We start from the raw sequence: 22,085 nt of genomic DNA on the forward strand, positions 1-22,085 counted from the left end.
TCCCCATAATGGTAAACTCTGATATAAAATCATAACACCAGATATTATAAGAGTATTCATCAAAAATGACCTGTGCAGCATAGGCCAAAGTGTAATTATCTGCTACAGGATAATATTAATGTAACAATGACAGTAACAAATACCAAATAGTAAACAAAATGGTCTTTATGAACTATATGATAGTTGGTATAATCTACGTAAGTTATAGTGAAGCCACCAAAAATAAAAAAAAAAAGGTATGTACTGAAAAGTATCTAAAAACCCTAGCTGACTCTTCAAAGCTTTACAATGTGTCACCTAATTTCTTCAATAGTTTTGAAAATATTTTTTGATAAACACTGGACTAACTAAGCAGCTTACGTTTTGAAGTTTTATAGTAAAGTATTTGTAAGCACACATAAATTTTCATAAGCCAATTTTATATGTACATTATATAATCATAAGGCTTTCTTGGAAACTAGAAATGTTTGAATTGGGAGAAATAATGAAAAACACTTCAATAAAAAGACAAACATGGTTTCAATAGATACATGAAGTAAATATGGACAGTAGGAAATGTTAAGGTGAAAGATGATTTTATTTTAGTACACAAGGCAGATTCACATATACCAGAGTGCTCTTAAAACTACAAGATGCTCACAATGGGTTTCTAGGACAACAGCAGAAGTTATTAAGACTATCATACTATTAAAAGGACATATGACTATACACAATGAAGATACAAAAGAGATCAATTGTATTTAAAATTGGTCAGTATACTTTCATCTTTATTTTTAAATCCTGACAATGATCTTCCAAAGGAGATACTATTTATCTTCAAATACAAATATTAAAGCCAAGTACATAGAGTTTAAATGACTTACCAAAGATCACAGAGCTTGCTAGTGACAGAGCAGGGTTAGAAACCAGGCCTCCTGAACCTGTCCAGTGCTGCACAATGACTGCTGGTAGTGAAAATAAGTAATATTTCATTTCTTAGTCATGGTAAATTCTAATTTCAGAAAACAGCCTAATAACAACATGCTTTTCTAAAACTGGCGAACTGAATTTAAGGGCACATGGGTTAAGTCAGAAAGTTTTGAAAATTATCCATTAGGCAAGAAAACAATGTTTAAGAGATGGAAAGCTGCAGTCTTCCCTCTACCATTTTATTGATGACTTCAACAACATTTAAGGGAGTCCTTGGTAGGGTCCAACGCAAAAGTTTCTATGAGAACATGTAGACTTCGACCTTTTAAGAAGGTATACTTTATTTAAACTAAATTTCATTTGGCAAACTGCACATTTTCCAGGGATGGGAGATGTCATTCTGTATATATGTTTCTCATACTGGTTAATGAATAAAGCACTGTTGGCCAATAGGAAAGGAAGACAGGCGGGACTAGGAGACAAGGAGGAAAGAGGAAGGAGTGAGGAGGAGTCAAGATGGAGAGTCTGGGGAGAGCAGGACGCCAGCGGGCTCTCCGGTAAGAGCACTTGGAAATATTAGATTAACAGAAATGGGTTAATACTTAAGACAGAGCTAGCAGATAAGAAACAAGTAACTGGCCAACAGCATTGTATCAAATACAGAGTCTCAGTGTGTTATTTGGGGCTGGCGCAGGGGCGCGACCAGACCGGCAGCGGGAGGAAAAACCTTACTCCTTACAGTTTCTGTCATATTTCAAAATTGTCATTTCTAACAATAAGATAAAAAACAAAACAAACAAACAAAAACAAAAGCCTGTTAGTAAAAGGGACATTTTTGAATGTGGTTAACTCTTCTTTTTAAAGTATGGAGTTTTAGTAAATTGTCTGGGGAGGGAAGAATGTCAGAGGAAAAAGGTGAGTGATCCAGGGAAGACAAATGAGAGACAGAAGTCAAAAGCTCATGGGTAAGACATTTCCATGTTTAGAAGTCACCTGCAAAATAATCCATACAAATGGGTGTGAATTTTATTTATGCTGGATTAAAAATAAAACAAAAAAACAAATGAGAATTTTATCAAGGTATCTTACCTTCAGGCAAAGAGAAAAACAATGACTCCACCAGAAAGCATCAAATAAGTGAATGAAGGTCAATACTATCACGTGTTTCATGACTATCATGTAAGATGCATATATTTATTAACTATGATATCAGCCAAAGGGTGTGACTTAAAGATAATTGGTATCTGCATGTGTCCTCTCAAAGCAACTTTGCAGGTAAAAGAAGGTACTCCAATCTCTCATTGGCATAAATATTTTCTTTTAGAATTTGAGGTTAATTCACACTCAAGAAATATCTTACATTGAAGTCACCTACTTGCTCTACAAACAATGTAGGCAGATGACTAATACTTATCCCTGATTTGAAGTGCAAACACTATGCTACTTTTGGAAATTCTACCAGAAGCGATTAATTCATGAAATTTGTAGAATATCAACCCTCTTTTATGCTTTCTTTTATATGGTAGTTTGGAGAGCAAATATTACAAAAACAAAGTAACAGTTTTTGAACATTTATCAAAATGCCAGCCCATGTTCTGTAGCAGTGGTATTACTAGAAGAAATAAACGTTGTCTCTGCTCCCACGGAGCTCACAATCTTACAAAATGACTAGGAACGAGGAAACCAAATCAGCACAATAAAGGATCTGAGGGCCGCACGCATTATTCTGATTTAGTCCTAGTCACACTGGTCTGAGTCAATCTGTCATAATCCTCACATTGGCTGAAAAAGAGGGCAGCATAACATGACAGAAAAAAAGGAAACGATGAAGTAATGATATTAAGAGACAAGCCAATGCCTCCCCATTTGTCATCATAGTTCAATAATACTTCACAATCTCGTAGAATGGGGTCCTGCCAGCCTGGCATCCAGGATAACTACATCGCTCACTAGCATCTGTGACAGGGGCTGCGGCTCCCTCAATCCAGCTGGGATGAAAGTTTGGGAGAAGAAAAGCTCCTCGGGGTGTGAACACCATGGTCACATTGACGATTACCAACCTGGCCTTCTGGAGGAACTCATTCCCCAGACACAGGAAGCGGTGCTCGCTGGCTCGCGCAGGCCTCCGAGGAGGGGCGGCTGAAGGGGAGCCCAGGAGCTCAGCTTCCTCAGGACCGCACAGGGCTGGCCGTGCACAGACGACGGTCTGGGGAGACAAGGGCATGGGGAGGACCGTGTGCTCAGATCCCGCCTGCTGAAACCTGCCCTCCGCAGGAGACACCCGAGGGGGCTGCGCTCGCGCAGGCAGGGCTGGGGAGACATGGCGCCCGTGACGCTCGGCGCCGCGGCGGGACTGCGCCCGGGCTCTGCGGCAGGGAGGGAGGCTCTGCGGCAGGGAGGGAGGCGAGGCGCCCGCACTCCAGAGCCCAGAGCGCAGAGCGCGGCCAGAGCCCGGAGAATTCCCGCCAGGGACCCGCAGGGCGCCAGCCTGCAGCTCTCACCTTTCACAGCGCCGGCCCCGCCCGGCCCCGCCTCCGCCCGCCCTGCTCCCGCCTCTGCCCGTCCCACCGGGCGCAGGCCCGCCCCGCCCCCGATTGCCCCGCCCCTCCCGGCCCTGGCCCCGCCTCCTCCCGGTCCAGGCCCCGCCTCCGATCGCCCCTCCCCTCCCGGCCCCGCCCCGCCCCCTCATGGCCCCGCCCCCTCCCGGCCAAGGCCCCGCCTCCGATCGCCCCGCCCCTCCATGCCCAAGCCCTGCCCCGCCTCCTCCTGGCCCCGCCTCCGATCGCCCCCACCCGGCCCAGGCTCCGCCTTCGCCCCTCCCCTCTGCCCCCAGCGTCCCCGCCCCGCCCCGCCCTCGGCCCCCGCCCCCTCCTGGCTCCGCCTCCGCCTGCCCGCCCGGCCCACACCCCCGCCCCGCCTCCGTCCCGCCCCTCTGACCCCAGCGGCCCCGCCCCTTCCTGTCCCCGCCCTGACCCCCCACGGCCCAGGCCCCGCCCTGACTCCGCCTCCGCTCGCCCGCGCCTCCGCCCCTGCCCTGACTCCGCCCCCGCCCCGACTGGCTCAGCCCCGCCCCCAACCCCGCCCCGCCCCGCCCGCGCCTCCGCCCAGGTTCGCGCGCGACCGTCCACGCACTTCCGGGAGGAGACGGAAGTCCCGCTTCTGGGCGGGATCGAAGCGCGCGAGCCGGGGCGCGGCTTCCGGGAGCGCGCGCTGCGGGAGCAGCGGCTGCGTCGTCGTCCGGGAGCGGCTGAGGTGGGCGTGCGGCGGGCGGGCAGCCGGGGCGCGGCCCGAGGGCGGGGAGCCCGCGCCTTCCGCTCTGCGCTCACCCCGGGTGTGGCGGGGCCCGCGCGGCGTGGGTGGGCGCGGCGTGGGCGCGCCGGGCGCTCACCATGTCCGCGAAGCGGAAGCGGAAGCGAGTGGTACTGACCATTAAGGATAAACTGGACATAATCAAGAAGCTGGAAGACGGAGGCTCCTCCAAGCAGTTGGCCGTGACTTACGGCATCGGGGAAACCACAGTTAGGGACATTCGGAAGAACAAGGAAAAGATCATAACGTACGCCAGCAGCTCGGACTCCACAAGCCTGCTGGCCAAGCGGAAGTCCATGAAGCCGTCCATGTACGAGGAACTGGACAGAGCGATGCTCGAGTGGTTCAACCAGCAGCGAGCCAGAGGGAACCCCGTGTCCGGGCCGGCGTGTGCCAAGCGCGCAGAGTTCTTTTTCTACGCCCTGGGAATGGACGGCGACTTTAACCCTTCCGCTGGCTGGTTAACCCGCTTTAAGCAGCGGCACAGCATCAGGGAGATTAACATCAGAAACGAAAGGCGGAAGGGAGACGAGGCTGCCCTGGAAGACTTCTGTGAGGGGTTCAGAGCTTTCATCGCGCGGGAGGATTTGCAGCCGGAACAGATCTACAATGCGGACGAGACTGGGCTGTTCTGGAAGAGCTTCCCTTCCAGGACCGCGGGAGCTAAGGGAAAACGCGCTGCCCCTGGGCACAACGCACTTGAAGAAAGAGTCACTGTTATGTGTTGTACCAACGCAACAGGCTCACACAAACTTAAACTTTGCGTTGTGGGCAAAGCAAAGAAACCTCGCTCCTTCGAGTCGACCGACACCTTAAACCTGCCAGTCTCGTATTTCAGCCAGAAAGGTGCATGGATGGATCTCTCCATTTTCCGGCAATGGTTCGACAAGATTTTTGTGCCTCAGGTTCGAGAGTACTTAAGATCTAAAGGCTTGCAGGAAAAAGCCGTGCTCTTGCTGGATAATTCCCCAACACATCCAAATGAAAATGTCCTGAGGTCAGATGATGGCCAGATATTTGCAAAATGTTTACCACCTAATGTAGCCTCATCGATTCAGCCTTTGGGTCAGGGCATCATAGCAACTATGAAAAGGAACTACCGCGCAGGTCTTCTCCAGAACAATTTGGAAGAAGGTAATGACCTGAAATCATTCTGGAAGAAGCTGACTCTGTTGGATGCACTTTATGAAATAGCAATGGCATGGAACTTAGTCAAGCCGGTTACCATTAGCAGAGCTTGGAAACAGATTCTGCCTTCCATAGAGGAAAAGGAAGGCTCGGACTTGGATGAAGAAGATATTTCTGGGGCTACCGTGGCCACCATTTTACAGCATACCAAAGGCCTGGAAAATGTGACGCCTGAAAACATAGAAAAGTGGCTTGATATTGACAGTACTGAGCCAGGTTATGAAGTACTAACCGACAGTGAAATCATCAGAAGGGCCCAAGGCCAGACGGACGAAGGCAGTGAGAACGACGAGGAAAGAATTGAGCTGATCCCAGAGAAACAGATAAATCATACAGCTGCTCTCCAATGGACTGAGAATTTATTAGATTATCTAGAACAACAAGGTGATATGATTCTACCTGACAGACTGGTAATTCGTAAGCTTAGAGCCACCATCAGAAATAAACAGAAGATGACAAACCCAAGTCAATAGCAGTGTTTGAGTTTTATCATTGCTATGATAATTGTGTTTGTGTGACACTCTGTGGCCTAATTTTCTTAGTGTTCCACACTGTCAAACACATAAAGATGTAACTGAAGTGGTTTGAGGATTATGTGTCTTACTTATCCCGTTATTTGTAAAAACGGAACGAATTCTATGTAGATATACATGACACATACATTTGTTTCTGTAAATCGGTGATGTAATGGCATTCCCTACATTTTCTACCTTTAAAAAATGAATACAGTGAGCACTTTCCTAAATTCTTTTGCTTGAATTGAGGGCTACAGTAGCAATCTTGTGTTAACCACCTTAAGTGGTTATCTGATTTTTGTATTTGCATTGGCTGAGAATTAAAGGACTGGTTTCAGGATGACATAACAATGAAGTTCAATAATGATAGTGGAAATAGTCTATGAATTATAAAAATAACTTAGAACCATATTTCTGTGTTCTTGCTTTTTTGTGGGTAGAAAACATAATTCTGGAAGTAGTTATTGAATGAGAAACTGGAAAGCTGACTTATGAGAGGTATTTTTATCTGCTCATTTGGAGGAAACTGGCTGTTAAAAATTTGGGAAACAGGTTTATTTATACAAAGAAAAAGGATTTTTTTTTTGGGTTGGATAACAATATAGAATTATTTATTTAACTAATTTTTCCAAAAGTGTTTTTAATTATTACATATAATAATATGAACTCCCACTAATATTTGGGAAACTTCTGAAATTTAATTCTTTTTTTACTGAATATTTAGAAATATCTATAACTTGAAAATTTTGTCATACTTGGCTGATTTATTTGATATGAAAAAATAAAGTTTTTATTTTAGATAAATCATATGTTTGTATTCCGTTTTTTGAAGAAAGCATAAATAACTAGAAAGTCCTAGAGATTTGTTCTGAGTTTTGACAAATTTTTAAAATTCTGTCTATCCATGATAATGATAATAGTTTTCATATGTTGAGATTCCTATAATTTAAGAGAAAAGTGTTTTTATTATAGCATGTCTGGGGTCAGAATTTATTTAAAAAAAAAAGAATTGGTCACAGTTTTGAATATTTTGTGTTTTCCATTGGTTGTCTTGGGATTCTAAAACTTAAAAAGATTTTTAATCATCCCATAATTTCTGTTATCTTTGTTTTATGTATATGTGTGTGTGTCTAGATTTTCCAAATATTTGATATAAAGTGTTTTTAAATTGTGTTTGTCGTATTAATTCTGAGTTCCTAGTGGAACAAAAAGCATTAGAAATCAACATGCATATTGAACTAGATAAAAATTATTAGTTAAATTTTATATAAAATACTTTTATAAAATGAAAATATACACTAGTGAGTCTCTTGATTTGTTTTCCTGGATTTATTTTTTTTTCATATGAAATGCAGCTGTATCGTTGCCACCTAGTGGTCAAATCATCTTGACTGTCGAGCTATTTGGATTTAAACACTGTGTCCTTTGTCTTGTTCACTTGTCCTTGAATCTTGTGACTCTCTAGACTGGGAAACTGGTCATCTTTGGTTAGGAGCTATTTGTTCTGTGAAATTTGCAAACTGGTAAGATAGCAGTTTTGTATTAGTTCAGAATGCTTAATTTTAACAGTTAACCGATTCTTGAACATTGTGTTCTAAGTTGTGGACTTTCATTATCTAGTCCTCTTAATTGTAAATTAGATGGAAATTCTTATGGTTGTTTCTTATTCTTCCTTACTCCAGGTAAGCCTTTAAGCTCAGGGTTTTCACTCTAAAAGCCTATATAAGTTTGGTACCTAATCAATTTAGATAAACTCTTACTCTTTCTCAGGTTTCAGTATTATTTAGAGCCTCCCTCTATCGCTTGCCACACATATGTGGATTTCTTGTTTCCCAGTGCATTTGGGGGTAACCATTGCCTTTTCCTTTATTTGAAGAGGTTTGTCTTCCTCTCCTGTTACCCCTTTTCCATCACTCCTAGCATTTGAAGATTGGGTTGTCTGCCTTTTGCTTTCCAGGTCACAGTGCTCAGTGAGAGCAGTATTGGCAAAAGGAACAGTTTGTGTGCAGATTTCCTTTAAGTTCACAGGACTGTCCTGAAGAAAATAGAAGAGTCATCATAATATCAACGTGGAAGTCTTGCTGGGTTAGAGATACTAGAAATCATTACTGAAGGAAGCCCAGCTTTAAATAGGCATTAGAGAAACTTGCTCATCTAGAATGCTAGAGTGAAAGTGGTCAAACAACCTGGTTTATCCTTTGCTGTTTCCTATTAGTAGCCAGCCTCCCCCTGACACGCTCCTCCCCCAATATCCTGAGCATTGTGTAGGTCCTATTCCTGACCTTTGTCTCTCAGTGAGTAGAAGCCATCCTTACTAGAGAGGCTCATGGATATTACCTCTCTCTCTCTCTATATATATATATATATATATAGATAGATAGATAGATAGATAGATAGATAGATACCCTCTATAGATAGGCTCTATCCTTAGGCTTACCACAGGTCCTCTCTGTAGGCACTAACTCTCAGCTGTGTTTATCAGCCAGTAGAACTCATTGCAAAGGTCACAGGTGCCTTGCTACTTTGCTAGTGTGTCGCTGTGTAGCTGTGCCTAAAGTTTTGTTGTGATAATTGTGTGGAAAGATTTCCCCGAAGTTTCACTATGTTTAAATGTGTAAGAAGAATAAACCCCTGGAAGTTTGACCCAGGTCCTGCAAAGATGGTACTGACTGAGTTCATTCATCAATTCATGTGAATCACCTTGACACATTACTAAAAGGAAATGAAGATGGATGGATACACTTAATCCAAACAGATCAAAGAGGTAATGATGGGAGATGTCATTCTGTAAATATGTTTCCCTTATAGGTTAAGGAATAAAGCACTGTTGGCCAATAGGAAAGCAAGATAGGCAGGACTAGGAGACAAGGAGGAAAGAGGAATTAGTAGGGAGGAAATTCAAGATGGAGGACGGATAGAGAAGAACGCCAGCCCCTCTCTCCGTTAAGTAAGACCACGTAGAAACACTTAGATTAATAGAAATGGGTTAATAATTAAGAGCCAGCCAATAAGAAACATTAGAAATAGGCCACCAGCATTATATCTAATATAATGTCTCTGTATGTGCCCTTTGGGGCTGGCGTGGCGGTGGGGACCAGACTGACTACAGGGAAAAACCTACTCCTAACATGGCACCTTCAACGTGGCTAATGAGAACTTCCACTTAAAACTTAACGAAAGCTTAGGAAAGGGGTTTTAGAAACAAAAGAACAGCGACAAGCAAGGCTTCTTGGTAGCACCATTTTTCTCAGTTGGACTCTGTTTTGCTGGAGACAGGCAGAGGTTTGTGTGGTTCCTTTAAGGTTTCCTGACTCAGCAAACTCAGCAGGAAAAAAAAAAAATTGTAAGGCTTTTAAAGAGCTCTGCTAACATAACAATTCATTGATGTGTACGAGAGCTGGCAATGGCAGTGACCACATCTCCAGGCCGGCAGCATGCTGCTGGATGGCAGCGCAGACCAAGGCAGTGAGCACAGCTCTCAGTTCTGGCAGGAAAAGTACCTGCCACCATCTTGGATAGACCATGGCTAACACAGCTCTGACTTTCATTTTAGCAATGTTGTTGTTTACCAGATAAAAGACCCGTGGCCAGAAATAGATGAGGATTTACAGTAAAGACAGATTCAGATTAAGAAAAACCTATAAAGGTTTACAGTGTGTTTTAAAATGCACATAGGCTTGGAACAGAAAAAGAAACAGGATAAAATGGTTTAAAAAATAATAATAAAAAGACAGAAAGTAGCTGGGTATGGTGGCACACGCCTTTAATTCCAGCACTCGGGAGACAGAGGCAAGCAGATCTCTGTGATTTCAAAGTAAACCTGGTATACAGAGTTAATTCTAGGACAGATAAAAGTTACACAGAGAAACCATGTCTCGAAAAATAAAAAATAAATAAATAAATAAAGTAATAAAAAAGCCACATAAGATGGGAAGCACAAAAAGAGTATGGATACTATATGCTCTTCTGTTATCTTTGAATTATTTGACTGCTGAGGAAATAACAACTGTTAAAAGAAATGCTGCTGGATTAATCCAATTTATATATTTTAAAAATGCTTTGACTCAAAAATTTAAGTCTAAGGAAAAGTTACTGGGGAAAAGGATTTCTATTTTTGTTTCCACAGAAAATGAAAAGCTGTGGATTCCTTCCAGACTAACATGGTTTGATCAAGCCAGACCCCCTGAAACAGTGTCCCAGGTGATCCAACATTCAAAACAGCTGAACAAAGCAGCCTTGCAGACTACAGCCAAGATTTCTGCATCTTCTTAGGATTCCCCCATGACAGCGCCCCCTATCAGCAGGAAGCAGTTTGGAAAGAACGACGCCCAAATTCCTAAATATTGTTTATAACTGTTTGATTTCATTTATATGGGGTTCATTATAAATGCTTAATGACCACAACCAATCTTTTTAAAGGTAAAAAGGGGATTATGGTATAGATATGAATACTTTGTTTTGGAATGGATTTTCACTTATGGATACAAATTTAAGGTCAATTTTGTGATATGTATATTTCTCCTCTTGTTTAGGTATTATGTTTATATAGATCATTTAAAATGTATAATTTAGTACAGATTTTAGATAATTACCAATAATAGTCAAAACTTTAGTTAGATTTTATCTATAATAGTGAAAACGTATAATGTTAGTTAGGTTTTCTAGATATACAGAGATGTATTTGAGATAAACAGGCATTCTTCAAACCTTTCAAAGACATACAGAATATGGCATTTAAAATGGTTTAGGGTTTTTCTTGACAATGAGACATAAATGCTCCTGGCAACACCACCTGCATCAGAAAGGAAGATGGACATCAAAGAAACTCATTATGCAGTTTACTCCCAATATGGCAAGACTAGCTATTTGGGCAAGATACCACTCTTGTCTGGACTGTTTGACTTTATGCTGTATAAAAGTGACTGACAAATTGTTTCCTGTTTTGCTGAAGAGTCTGCCAGACACACTATGGCCTATGGACTGAAGATGGAACATTACAGAAGAACTTCGGGTGACTAACCAGGCAGTGAGTTGTTTCTGTCATTTCTAGAGTTTATATATTATCCTTCTGTGGTCTTTGATGGTTATGGTTATAGTTTTCCTTAGTTAGGATTAAAGATAAGTTACTTTAGACACAAAAAGATAGGATAGATGATAGAATATTTTCTTTAAATCTTATTAAATGTTAATGGACTAAACATTGTTAACTGTGATTCTTATTTGATAGCTGTTGTGTGATATATTTTGCTATGCTAAGGTTAAAACCCTTTTTATTTAGACAGAAAAGAGGAGATGATGGGAAATGTCATTCTGTAAATATGTGTCTCTAATTGGTTAATGAATAAAGCACTGTTGGCCAATAGGAAAGCAAGATAGGCGGGACTAGGAGACAAGGAGGAGAGAGGAATTAGTAGGGAGAAGATCCATCATGGAGGACAGAAAGAGTAGAATGCCAGCCCCTTTCTCCGGTTAGATGAGACCACGTGGAAATACTTAGATAATGGGTTAGTATTTAAGACAGAACTAGCAGATATGAAACTAGTAACTGGCCAACAGAATTATATTAAATACAGAGTCTCTGTGTGTTATTTGGGCCTGGCGTGGTTCTGGGACCAGGCAGGTGCAGCAGTGGGTCCAGGCAGGTGGGAAAAACCTGCTCATAACAAGGTAATATCCAAGAAAGACAATATGGGAAAAGAGTAAAGGATGCAGTTAATGGAAAACAAGGGAATGTGGCCTATGTTGATTGGCACTTTACAATGTATGCATTCCAGCATGTCAGATATGGAATTTCTGGTTTGTGTTGCTCCCCAGGGAGAGTGAGGCCTTCCATGAGGGATCTTCAAAGTCTGTCATATCATTTGGAGCATGGCCCAGCCCTTCCCCCATGTGTCTAGGCTGAGAGTATCCCTCTATGTGGATTGGGCTCCCAGAGTCCATTCGTATACTAGGGATAAATGCTGATCCATTACCAGAAGCCCCATAGACTGCTCAGTCCTCCTAACTAACAGCCACATTCAGGGAGTCTGGGTCAGTCCTATGCTGGTTTCCCAGCTTTCACACTGGGGTCCATGAGCTCCCCCTTGTTCAGGTCAGCTGTTTTGTTGGTTTCTCCAGCCTGGTCTTGATCCCCTTGCTTACCAAAAGCTAGGAGTTCTTAGTTCCCAGTTCTTGTTCACATTACCTTAATCAAGACTCCATTTGACTGACTGCCTATTAAAGAACAGCCGTAGGCATAACCATAACTGTTGACACGTGTTAGCTAAGTACTCCTAGAAAGTGTGCAGCACACAGCTTTTTACATGTCTCATGGCCAGAAATTCCAGGAAAACTGATTCACTTTGAGTTACTCCGAGAGACTTGAGGGTAATGGGAACAGGAGAATAGCAGTGAGAGAAACAGAATTCTTTTTACTTAAATCTAGTGAATCAAAAACTCTATTGAACATATGCATAAAACTGGTAGGTCTTTTGGATTTAAGGGTGTAATAGAAGCTGGAGAGATAGAGAACTTACAGTTACTGTGGAGGACCTGGGTTTGTTCCTAGACCCACCTGGTGACCCACAACTGCCTCCAACAATATTTGTAGGTGACCCAGTCATGCCTTTTGGCCTCTGCAGGTTCCTGCATGCACATGACACACAGAAACTCAAGTATGCACAGACACATACATAACAATAGCAAAAGTTTTCAAAATAGGTATGTACAAGAAGAGAGGTTGTTATTTAAGAATCATAAAGCCAGGGTGGAAAAGCGACACATTTGAAAGGTCCGTTATTTTTTTTCCACATAGAACAACTGACATTGTTTACATAGTATGCCATCCATTATGTAAAGAAAATCAGATAGATTTTGCTTACTCACTTCTTGAATGGTTTCTACTCTGTGCAGCCTCTGCTTTGGGAGACTGATTTTTGCTCTGGGATGATTCCATATTTCTATATGACTCAGTCATTACACCTTCAAAAGTTCAGATGTGTACCTTCAGCTGAGAAGTAGTCTTGGTGCTACTAAAATTCCAATGTTTAGTTCACTTTTCAACCCCTAACCTCCTTAAAAGATCAAAACCTCACACTTTTAGGACCTAAGAGATGCACTTCTGGTAGCCTTGTTAAAAGCAGCGTTGTGTTCCACAGTTCTTAGGCTCACACAGCCAAATGCAATTTGAAGTTGGGAGAAGAGTGGGAGCTGGCACTTCCTTCCTCATTGACTCCTAGTATGAAAATTATTTGTAGGCTAGAGACTTAAGGATTGTCATGGAGTGATTTTATTTTTCTTTTGTCTCAGTATTTGGCTATGGACGTGTAAAGATCAAGCACTATGGATCAGTGTTTTATGGAATGTTATGTTAGTGAATGTATACTTGTCAAGAAACCGTTGTATCCTATGTATAAGGTATGCTCTAGGATATGTGATATATGACCGAGACTATCTGTGTTCAGAAGATTTACAGCATAGAGAAAACAATGGAGAACAAAATCTTACATGTTGAAGGGGTATAATTGGAAGACGAAGTCTGGTATGAGAGATAGGAGGCTATTCTGCTAGAAGGGTGAAATGAACAATTTAGTTGTCCTTGTTGTTATCTGTGTCTCATAGTATTTCCACAGACAGTTGCTTAGTGTGCAGGAGGTAAAAAGTATTTGGAGAATAAAAGAAAAATCTTAGTGTACTCTTAGTTGTAGGGTTGAATTGCTTTGTTTAACTGGGTCAGATTTCCTTCCTCCTGCTGGCCTCTAAAGGATTATTTATGAGACCTATAAACGCCCCCAAATATCTGGAACATTTTTTAGCCCTCTTCTACTTGTAGCTATGTTCTGAGTTTATCTCTTTTTCGTTTCTTCACACATTTGCCAAACACAGGGAAAAAGAACAAACATTAATTTTCTGCCTCTTGTCAGTCACTTCCTCTAGAGCTCAACTGTGTGTGTGTGTGTGTGTGTGTGTGTGTGTGTATGTTGCACACCTCTGTGCCTGTGATTGTGGAAACCAGCAGTTAACAATGAAATGGCTTCTATCACCATACATTTTTTGACACAGGGGCTCTCCCTGAACGTAAAACTTGTCATTTCTTGTAGACTAGCTGGCCAGTGAGGTCCTAGAATCCTTCTGTTCTGCCTCCTAGCACTGGTGCTATAGGCAGAGGCCACTATAATTGGCTTTTTACATGGGTGCTAGGGATCTGAACTTGGGTCCTCATGCTTGCCCATTGAGCCATTGCTCCAACCCTTAGATAGACCTTTTTAACCTCAGTAGTAGTCCAGCTAGCCATGGGAGGTGATGCTGTGTGCTGTTGGACTCCTAGCAACATCTCTGAGCCCTGTTAACAACCAGATCTCTTCTGCAGTTATAACCAAACAAATAGTGCTCCTAGTATTGCCAAATATCCCAAAGGGTCACAATGGTGCTATCGCAGGACTACTTTCCCTAGGCACATGGTCTACTTCCCTCTTGCTACCATGTGGTGGTTATTTCTAGAGTGCCCATTTCTTCTAATTTTGTGCTCACTAATAGTGCAGTATCACTGCATATCAAGATGTTAATTCCTTTGTTTGGGTAACCAGTAATGAAACAAATGTTAGAAGCTTAGCACAGGTCATTTTTCTCTTGTAAGATATGCCCAGAGTGTGATTTTTAAGTGGATCTTAATTTACATCAGGCTCCTTGAACGGAGTGAACACATAAAAGAGAATATGAGAAATACCCAGTAGCTTCTCCCCACCCCCCCCCCCGCCAGAAATGAGGATTGGCTCTAGGGTCTTGCACATACTAGGCAAATCTCCAGGCCTCACTCTGCATCTTCCTTTCCTCAACAGCTACTATATACATACTGTTGGTAGAAGGCAGTGGTGGGGATAGCCTTTCCCGCCTTTCCCGGTCTAGGGATGTACTGGAATGATGGGAATGACTCCCCGGGTAGTCAGCTGCTTTTCCGGGACAGTTTCATCAATAGTAGGGGGAATAGACATTCTATTGAGTAATTACCCTTTCTGAATTGAGAACAATTGTTCCCACAAAAAATCCAGTAGGTCTTCTAAGAATTACCAGTATGTCCTTGTGGTATGATAGTGCGCCCTTTGGGAATATGCCCAAGAGTGGTATTGCTGGGTCTTGAGGTAGACCGACTCCCAGTTTTCTGAGAAACTGCCATACTGATTTCCAGAGTAGCTGTACAAGTTAGCGGCCCCCGCCCCCCCCAGCAGTGGAGGAGAGCTCTTACTTCATATCCCATCCAGGAGAAGCTGTCTCTGGTGTTTCAACATAGTACCTCAGTGTCGTTTTGAGTTGAATTTTCCTGATGCCTAAAGATGCTGAGCAATTCCTCAAATGTCTTTTGGCCATTCGAATATTTTCTGTTGAGAATTCTGTTTAGATCTGTACCCTACATTTAAATTGGATTATTGGTATTTTGGTGTCTACTTTCTTGATTTCTTCATATATTTTGGAGATCCCCCCCACCCCGTTAGATGTGGGGTTGGTGAAGTTCTTGTCCAAATCTATAAGCTGCAATTTTGTTTTATTGACTGTATTCTTTGCCTTACAGAAACTTCTCAGTTTCAGGAGGTTCCATTTATTAATTGTCGATCTCAGAGTCTGTGCTACTGGTGTTATATTTAGAAAGTAATCTCCTGTGCCAATGAGTCCAAGGCTACTTCCCATTTTGTCTTCTACGAGGTTCAGTGTACCATTTGCTCAATAATGTTCATAGCAGCATTATTTGTAACAGCCAGAACCCAGAAACAACCCAGATGCCAATCAACCAAAGAGTGGATTAAAAAAAAAAAAAATTGGTACATTTACACAATGAAGTACTGCTTAGCAGTAAAAACCAATGAATGACATCTTGGAATTTTCAGGCAAATAGATGGAACTAGTAAAGAAAACACCCTGAATGAGGTAATCCAGACCCAGAAAGACAAACGCAGTATGTGCTCACTCATAAGTGCATATTAGACAAAAAGCAAAGGATAACCAGGCTGCAATCCACAGCGCCAGAGAAGCTAGGTAGAAAGGGGGACCCTCAGAGAGACACACATGGCGGCCCCAGGGAGGAAGGACAGTTGACATCTCCTGAGTAAACTGGGAGGGGAGGTAGAAGGGAGGAAATGGGGGATGGGAGCATGAGGGATGGAGATGACCGAGTTGATGGAGGGATGGAGAGGGGACCGATAAAAGAGATACCTTGATAGAGGGAGCCATTATGGGGTTGGGGATTAGAGAAATTCCCAGGAATCTATAAGAATGACCCCAGCTAAGACTCCTAGCAATAATGGAGAGGGTTTCCGAACGGGACTTCTGTTTTAATCAGATCAGTGACTATTCTAATTGTCACCATAGAACCTACATCCAGTAACTGATGGAAGCAGAGGCAGTGACCACAGCCAAGCACTGGGCTGAGCTCCTGGAGTTCAGCTGAAGAGAGGGAGGAGGGGTCATATGAACAAGGGGGCGGAGAGCATGATGGGAAAACCACAGGGGTAGCTGACCTGAGCTAGTGAGAGCTCCTGGACTGTGGACTGACAGCTTGGGAGCCTGCATGGGACCAAACCAGACCCTCTGCATGTGGGTGATAGTTAAGTTACTTGATCTGGCGGGTTTTTTTTTGGGGGGGGGGGGCTTGCAGTGGCACCAGGACCTAACCCATGGGCATGAAGTGGCATTTTGGAGCCCAGTCCTTGTGATAGGAAACCTTGCTTTGCCTTGATACAGGGTGGAGGAGCTTGGTCCTGCCTCAACTTGGTATGCCAGACTTTGTGAACTCCCCAAGGAAGTGAGGGGGAAGCGGGAACTGGGGCTAGTATGTAAAATGAAGAAAAAAAGATTTTAAAAAACAATTACCCAGAAAAAAATATTTCAGAGACATTCATAATAATTGACATTTTGGTTGTTAAGGGATTTTAAACATTCAGTAATAACAGTCTCTATCACCCCGGTCTACAAACTACTTTCTTCCGAATTCAGCTTGCTGATATGTGTTTTCTGCTTCATTCTCCCTTTTTTATTTGTATGTGTGGTGTGTTTTTGTGTGTTATATGTGTATGTATGTTTGTGTGTATGTATGTATGTGCATGGGTCTGTGTGTGCGTTCAGAAGACAGGTAAGTTTTGGAGTCATTTCCCTCCTACCTGGTGATGTAACTCAGTTTGTCTGGCTTGCGTGGCAAATACTTAATCTCTTGGCCCATCTCACCAGCCTATTCTTTATTACTATTAAAAAATAATTTGCTTATTTTCACTTTGAGTACATTGGTGTTTTGCCTGCATGTGTGTCTTTGTGAGGGTGTTAGATCTTAGAGTTACAGACAGGTATGAGCTGCCACGTGGGTGCTGGGAATTGAACCTGGATCCTCCGGAAGAGTAGTCAGTGCTCTCCACTATCTTTTCAGCCCCCTTTGCCACTTTTTAAAAGAAAAAAACTTCCATTTCACTATTCTATGAATTCGAAAGTGAGATTAGTCAGTTTATTCTATGACTGTAAAATATAATCAATAAGTAGTCATAACTCTATAACAAGGTGTTCAAAGAAAACACCATTTTTTGATATTTTATGTGTATGATGGATGTTTTGCATGTGTATATGCCTGTATACCGAGTGCATCCAATGCCCAAAGAGGCCAGAAGAGGACATTAGTTCCCCTGGAACTGCCATGTGAATGCTGGGAAACAAACTCTGGTCCTCTGTAGGAGCAGCCAGTACTCTTAGCCCCTGAACCATCTCTATAGCCCCAGATTTTTGAGGCAGAATTTTGCCATGAACCCTAGGCTGGCTTGAACTCAGGATCTTCTTGCCTTAATCCCCTCAATGCCCAGCTACAAAATAACATGCTTCCCTGTAAACAGTGATTTCTAACTCGTGATTTGGGTAAAAAGAGGGCTCTTTATTCTTAAGTGAGTACCTATGAAAGGCCAACTATTAAATAGGGAACTCCACCTAACAGAAAGACAGGAAGAAAGGAAGGAAGGAAGGAAGAGAAAACAACAGCAGAAAAATTAGTGCATCTTCTCCTCCAGGCACAAAGAACCTAAACACAATTATACAATTCCTCCCTCTTTACTAATCAATTCAATGGTAACTAATTAAAAAACCTCTAGTGTATGTTATGGAGAAAATGGGAGATGTGTTACTTTTTTTTTTTTTTTTCTATCAAAGACTACCACATGCTTTTGCTGTATCATAATTTTTCTTTTCTTTTCTTTTCTTTCTTTCTTCCTTTGTATCAGAGTTTATTTGAAATTATGGCTTATATACACAATGGAATTTTATTCAGTTGTGAAGAAAAAGAAAATCATAAAATCTGCAGGAAAGGGAAGTTAAGAGAACCCACATTCAAAAAGACAGAGATTCCACGTTCTTTTCTATGCGAAGGTCTTAATTATAATTATGTAAAAAAGTGGGAAGGGGAGTACAATGTAGGCTGTAAAATTAAAAAAAGAGAGATACGACGATATGAGGCATATGTGACCCAAAAGTGGGCAGTGTGTAAGAGTTCCCGTGGCCATGGCGTCTTCACAGCAAGCACAACCCTAAGTGACACAACGTGCACTATCAAGAGCTAAGTAAATAGCGGCACACACTCAACCTGCGGGCTCAACGTAGCTCCTTGGAGGAGATGATTGGAAAAAGTAATGGGAGCTTTCCATACCTTAGCAGGCACCACTAACTAGTGTCTGCAAGATCTGCTTGGGCGCTGAATTCCAAAATGCACTTACCCGGAGAAGGCAGTGGGAAGTCTTTAGAGGTCATGAGCACCTCTGCAAAAGGTGATGCTAGCTAGGGTCTATCATGGTTTTCCAGTATGGCAAAGTAGTACAAGAAAGAATGGTACAGAGAAGATAGAGATATTAACACCCTCACTAGAGAGCATGGGCAGACTCTGGTTCCTGAGGTTGCATTGGTGAGGGAGTCACAGCTTTGTGGGAGAGACAGTTATTGGGGGACTCAGGATGGGGGGGATTGCAGTTAAATACTAAGAGCATCCCCTTCCCTCACTAAAACAAATCGTTCACAGCCTGCAGAAAACGACAGAAGCGTAAATACGAATGTCCTTGTTGCAACTTTGCCTTGCAGCTTTGGTTTGAACTTCCTTTGGTAGCATGGATGATCTTGAAGTCTTAATTTTTGTCAACGATCCAAAGCTGGAACAATTGAGACCTGCAAAGGAACTGCTCCCAAGCGTGGTAAACGGAGTGTGATTGCCATCTTGTGGTCGATTGGAATATTAACCGCTCGCAAAATTAACTATTTAAATTCTGCGTCCTTCCGGGCTGGGTAAAAATGCAGTGATTGTGGGGACAAGAGAGTGTAGTCACGTAGCAAATTGGAACTGCGATTTGTCAGCCTATTACATTTAAGATGACTGCTGAGGTGCTTGCGTGGGAGTTACGTTAGAAAGGAGCCCACGTGGCTGTTGGGCACTGGCATCCGGGTCACAGTGCAGATCTCAGAGGTGAATGACATTTGCACTTAGGGAGTCCAAGGCTCATTCTGTAAATGAGACTCCGCCCCCGCCCCGCCCCGCCAAGCCCCGTCCCATCCCGCCCCTTGCACTTGTCCATACAGTTAAAAGCAGAGACCAGAGGTACCATCAAACCACTGCTAACTTTGGCAATTCTGTCACTCTGGGCTCTTTCTGACTGTCTAGACTGAGGAATAAGAGCTTTAAAAATCAATTCCTAAGAATGCAAATGCGTCCCTTGTTCCATATTTCATGGGATTTTAAACCATTGACTTGATCCTTTATTGTATGAAGTTTTGCATTGTAGTTAGTCTGGGCTTTGTCACTAAGAGGTGCCTATGTTTCCCAGCTGAGTAGGTAGGAACAACTGTCCGGTTCCTAGGCACCAAACGGCTGAGGTTCAGTTGAAGGTATATGCAGAAACTGCACTCAAACTGAAGCAGTGCTTGGGTGACTTTGAAATAATGTATTTGTTAAATATACACAGATACATAACGTATGCATATACGTGTATGCAGTAAAACCTTCAAGAGACAATGAGGGGGCTTGGATGACGGGAGGGTGGTGGTCTGGATGGGGTGTTTGCAATGTGCAGCGCACCCCTGCATGACATTTAAGTATTGAAAGAGCAGAAAGATAAGACTGGCCAGAAATCCCACAGCAAAGAGCAGCCAATAATCCCAGCCCGTGAAGGTCACATGACAGCTGTCACAGAACAACGGTGCCCTGTTTACAGTCTACTGAGTGCTGCCATGACCCCGGAAGGCAGTCAATGCCAGGCGACTCTGTTCAGTGGGTTTTTCTGCTTCCTTTGTCTGCTTGAACTGGCAAAGCTGAAGTTCCTGCCTAGCAACAGGAGGTGCAGGGGCCATAAAAAATAGGAGGCTCAGCTTCTTTGGAAAGCTTGTCATAAACCGTGGGCACGGATGTTGGAAAACTCCAACACCTGCAGTGACATTTCTAGTGCTTCAACTACTCAGGCCTAGAGATTTTCTCCAAAGACGGGCAGTGCTCGCCCTCCTAACCATGAAAATACAGCTCCCATTTTCTAATAAAGGGTACCTATCCAGCCCTGCAGTATACCAAAAGAGACCTGTAACCACGAACCCAGCCACAAAGCCTTTGAACTACACTCTGTCTTTTCGGTAACATATGCTAGGACAATGGTGTCACAGAGCTCAGGAGAGTAACCGGTCAGTATCTGATTTGACTTAAGGAACACTCCACCACATGAATCCCCGACCCTGACACTGCATGCATGAGCAAGAACCAGGGACTAGAATTGCGGTTAAATAAGGATCAGGATAAACAAATAGGCAGAATAGATGTTTATTCAGGGAGAAATAACTTAGAACCTAGACAGATGAACACCAGCAAGTTCCACCGGATGTTCTCCTGTCCGAGCGTTCCAGGCTCCTCCTCAGACCTCCTTCCACAGGTCACTTCCGCCCATGGCTCCACCCCCAATGGGCGTGGTCAGTGCCACAGAAGGAGACAAAGTAAATATCTCACTACAGAGTAGTCAACTCAGAGACCTATTATCATGGAATAATAAGGATTGGGAAAAACAGATAGGCTGAATAGATGTTTATTCAGGGAGAAATAACTTACAACAGAGACGGAAGAAGGATGCCTCTAGATGCTCTCTGTCTCCAAGTCCTGCCAGCAAGAGAGAGCTCCAGGGTCCCTACCCCAGACCTAGTTCCCCCAGGTCATGTCCGCCCCTGTCCCCACCCCCAATGGCATGGTCAGTGCAATAGGTGTGGACAGAGCGACTATCTCACTACAACCTGGGGTAAAACCAAATACTACTGGTTTAAAACAAGACAGTAAAATGACTTCTAATGATTTTCTTCTACACTCATAGAGCAGTGCCTTGTTCAGTCACCGTCAGAGAAGCATCACTGAGCAGCAAATGGGAACAAGTACAGAGATGACAACCAGACATCACATACACACACAAAGACACACAGACACAGGCGCTCTCTCTCTCTCTCTCTCTCTCTCTCTCTCTCTCTCTCTCACACACACACACACACATTGGAGCATACAGCTCTAAATGGGATGTTCCCATCAAAGCCCTCTCCTCAGAGCTCAGAGAACCCTGAGTAAGAGAAGGCAGGTTTGTAATAAATTCTTAGAGAATTGGACAGCAATGATTTAGAATTAAAATTCTCCTGTATAAGTGATAGGCAGAGACTGACCTACATTCTGAGGAAGAGCATTAACGAGTTGGGTGTGGCTATACACACTGATGCTCTTAGTACTTGAGAGTTTGAGGCAGGAGGATTGTAAATTTGAAGCTATAGTGTCAGTGTCTCTTGGAAGAAATGGAGTTAATCAAAACCTGTGCTGATGTTTGAGAAAGACCAGGAAGAGCTGGGATTTCACTTGCATTTCTTCTAGAAAATCAGACCTACCTGGACCTAGGTGTGTAGGCCACCAGTACAGAATTGCAGCCAAATTGGGAGGTACTGCCTAGAAAGTTAGGCTAAAAGTCTGGCCCAGTTTGCAAGGGCATCAGCCGCTCTAGATGAGCCACGGATTACACGATTGCCAATGGTCTGGCTGTGAGCAGGGTCTATGGTTAAGGGAGATTGCAACCTCGACTTAAGAAAGACCAGGGGCCATAAGATGGTGTGGGTGCAGCCTGCCTAGAGCAGAGCCTCCAAGAGATGGGACCTGATCCTGTGCTGTTCTGTATATGT

The 22,085-nt window shown here is 43.2% G+C and overlaps 2 protein-coding genes across 4 annotated transcripts in view; one reads left to right on the forward strand and one right to left on the reverse strand.

Moving 5' to 3' along the window:
* Window positions 1-3,050, reverse strand: part of Ccdc82 (coiled-coil domain containing 82) — a 34,475-nt gene extending 31,425 nt beyond the window's left edge. Inside the window, exons 1-2 of one of the 3 annotated variants that reach the window (XM_051199062.1) lie at window positions 2,970-3,050; window positions 864-944 (exon numbers count right to left, since the gene is read on the reverse strand). The gene's annotated coding sequence lies outside the window, so the exon portion shown is untranslated. The remainder of the gene's footprint in view (window positions 1-863; window positions 945-2,969) is intronic. The other 2 variants (XM_051199046.1, XM_051199053.1) reach the window with 2 other exon arrangements.
* Window positions 3,051-4,258: 1,208 nt separating this feature from the next.
* Jrkl (JRK like) lies at window positions 4,259-6,726 on the forward strand. Its single transcript, XM_051199073.1, has one exon. It carries the CDS (start codon window positions 4,299-4,301, stop codon window positions 5,877-5,879), a length of 1,581 nt encoding a protein of 526 aa, XP_051055030.1. The 5' UTR covers window positions 4,259-4,298; the 3' UTR covers window positions 5,880-6,726.
* Window positions 6,727-22,085: the final 15,359 nt, after the last annotated feature.

The sequence above is a fragment of the Phodopus roborovskii genome, unplaced genomic scaffold (assembly GCF_943737965.1).
Source record: "Phodopus roborovskii unplaced genomic scaffold, PHOROB, whole genome shotgun sequence".
Lineage (NCBI taxonomy): Eukaryota > Metazoa > Chordata > Mammalia > Rodentia > Cricetidae > Phodopus > Phodopus roborovskii.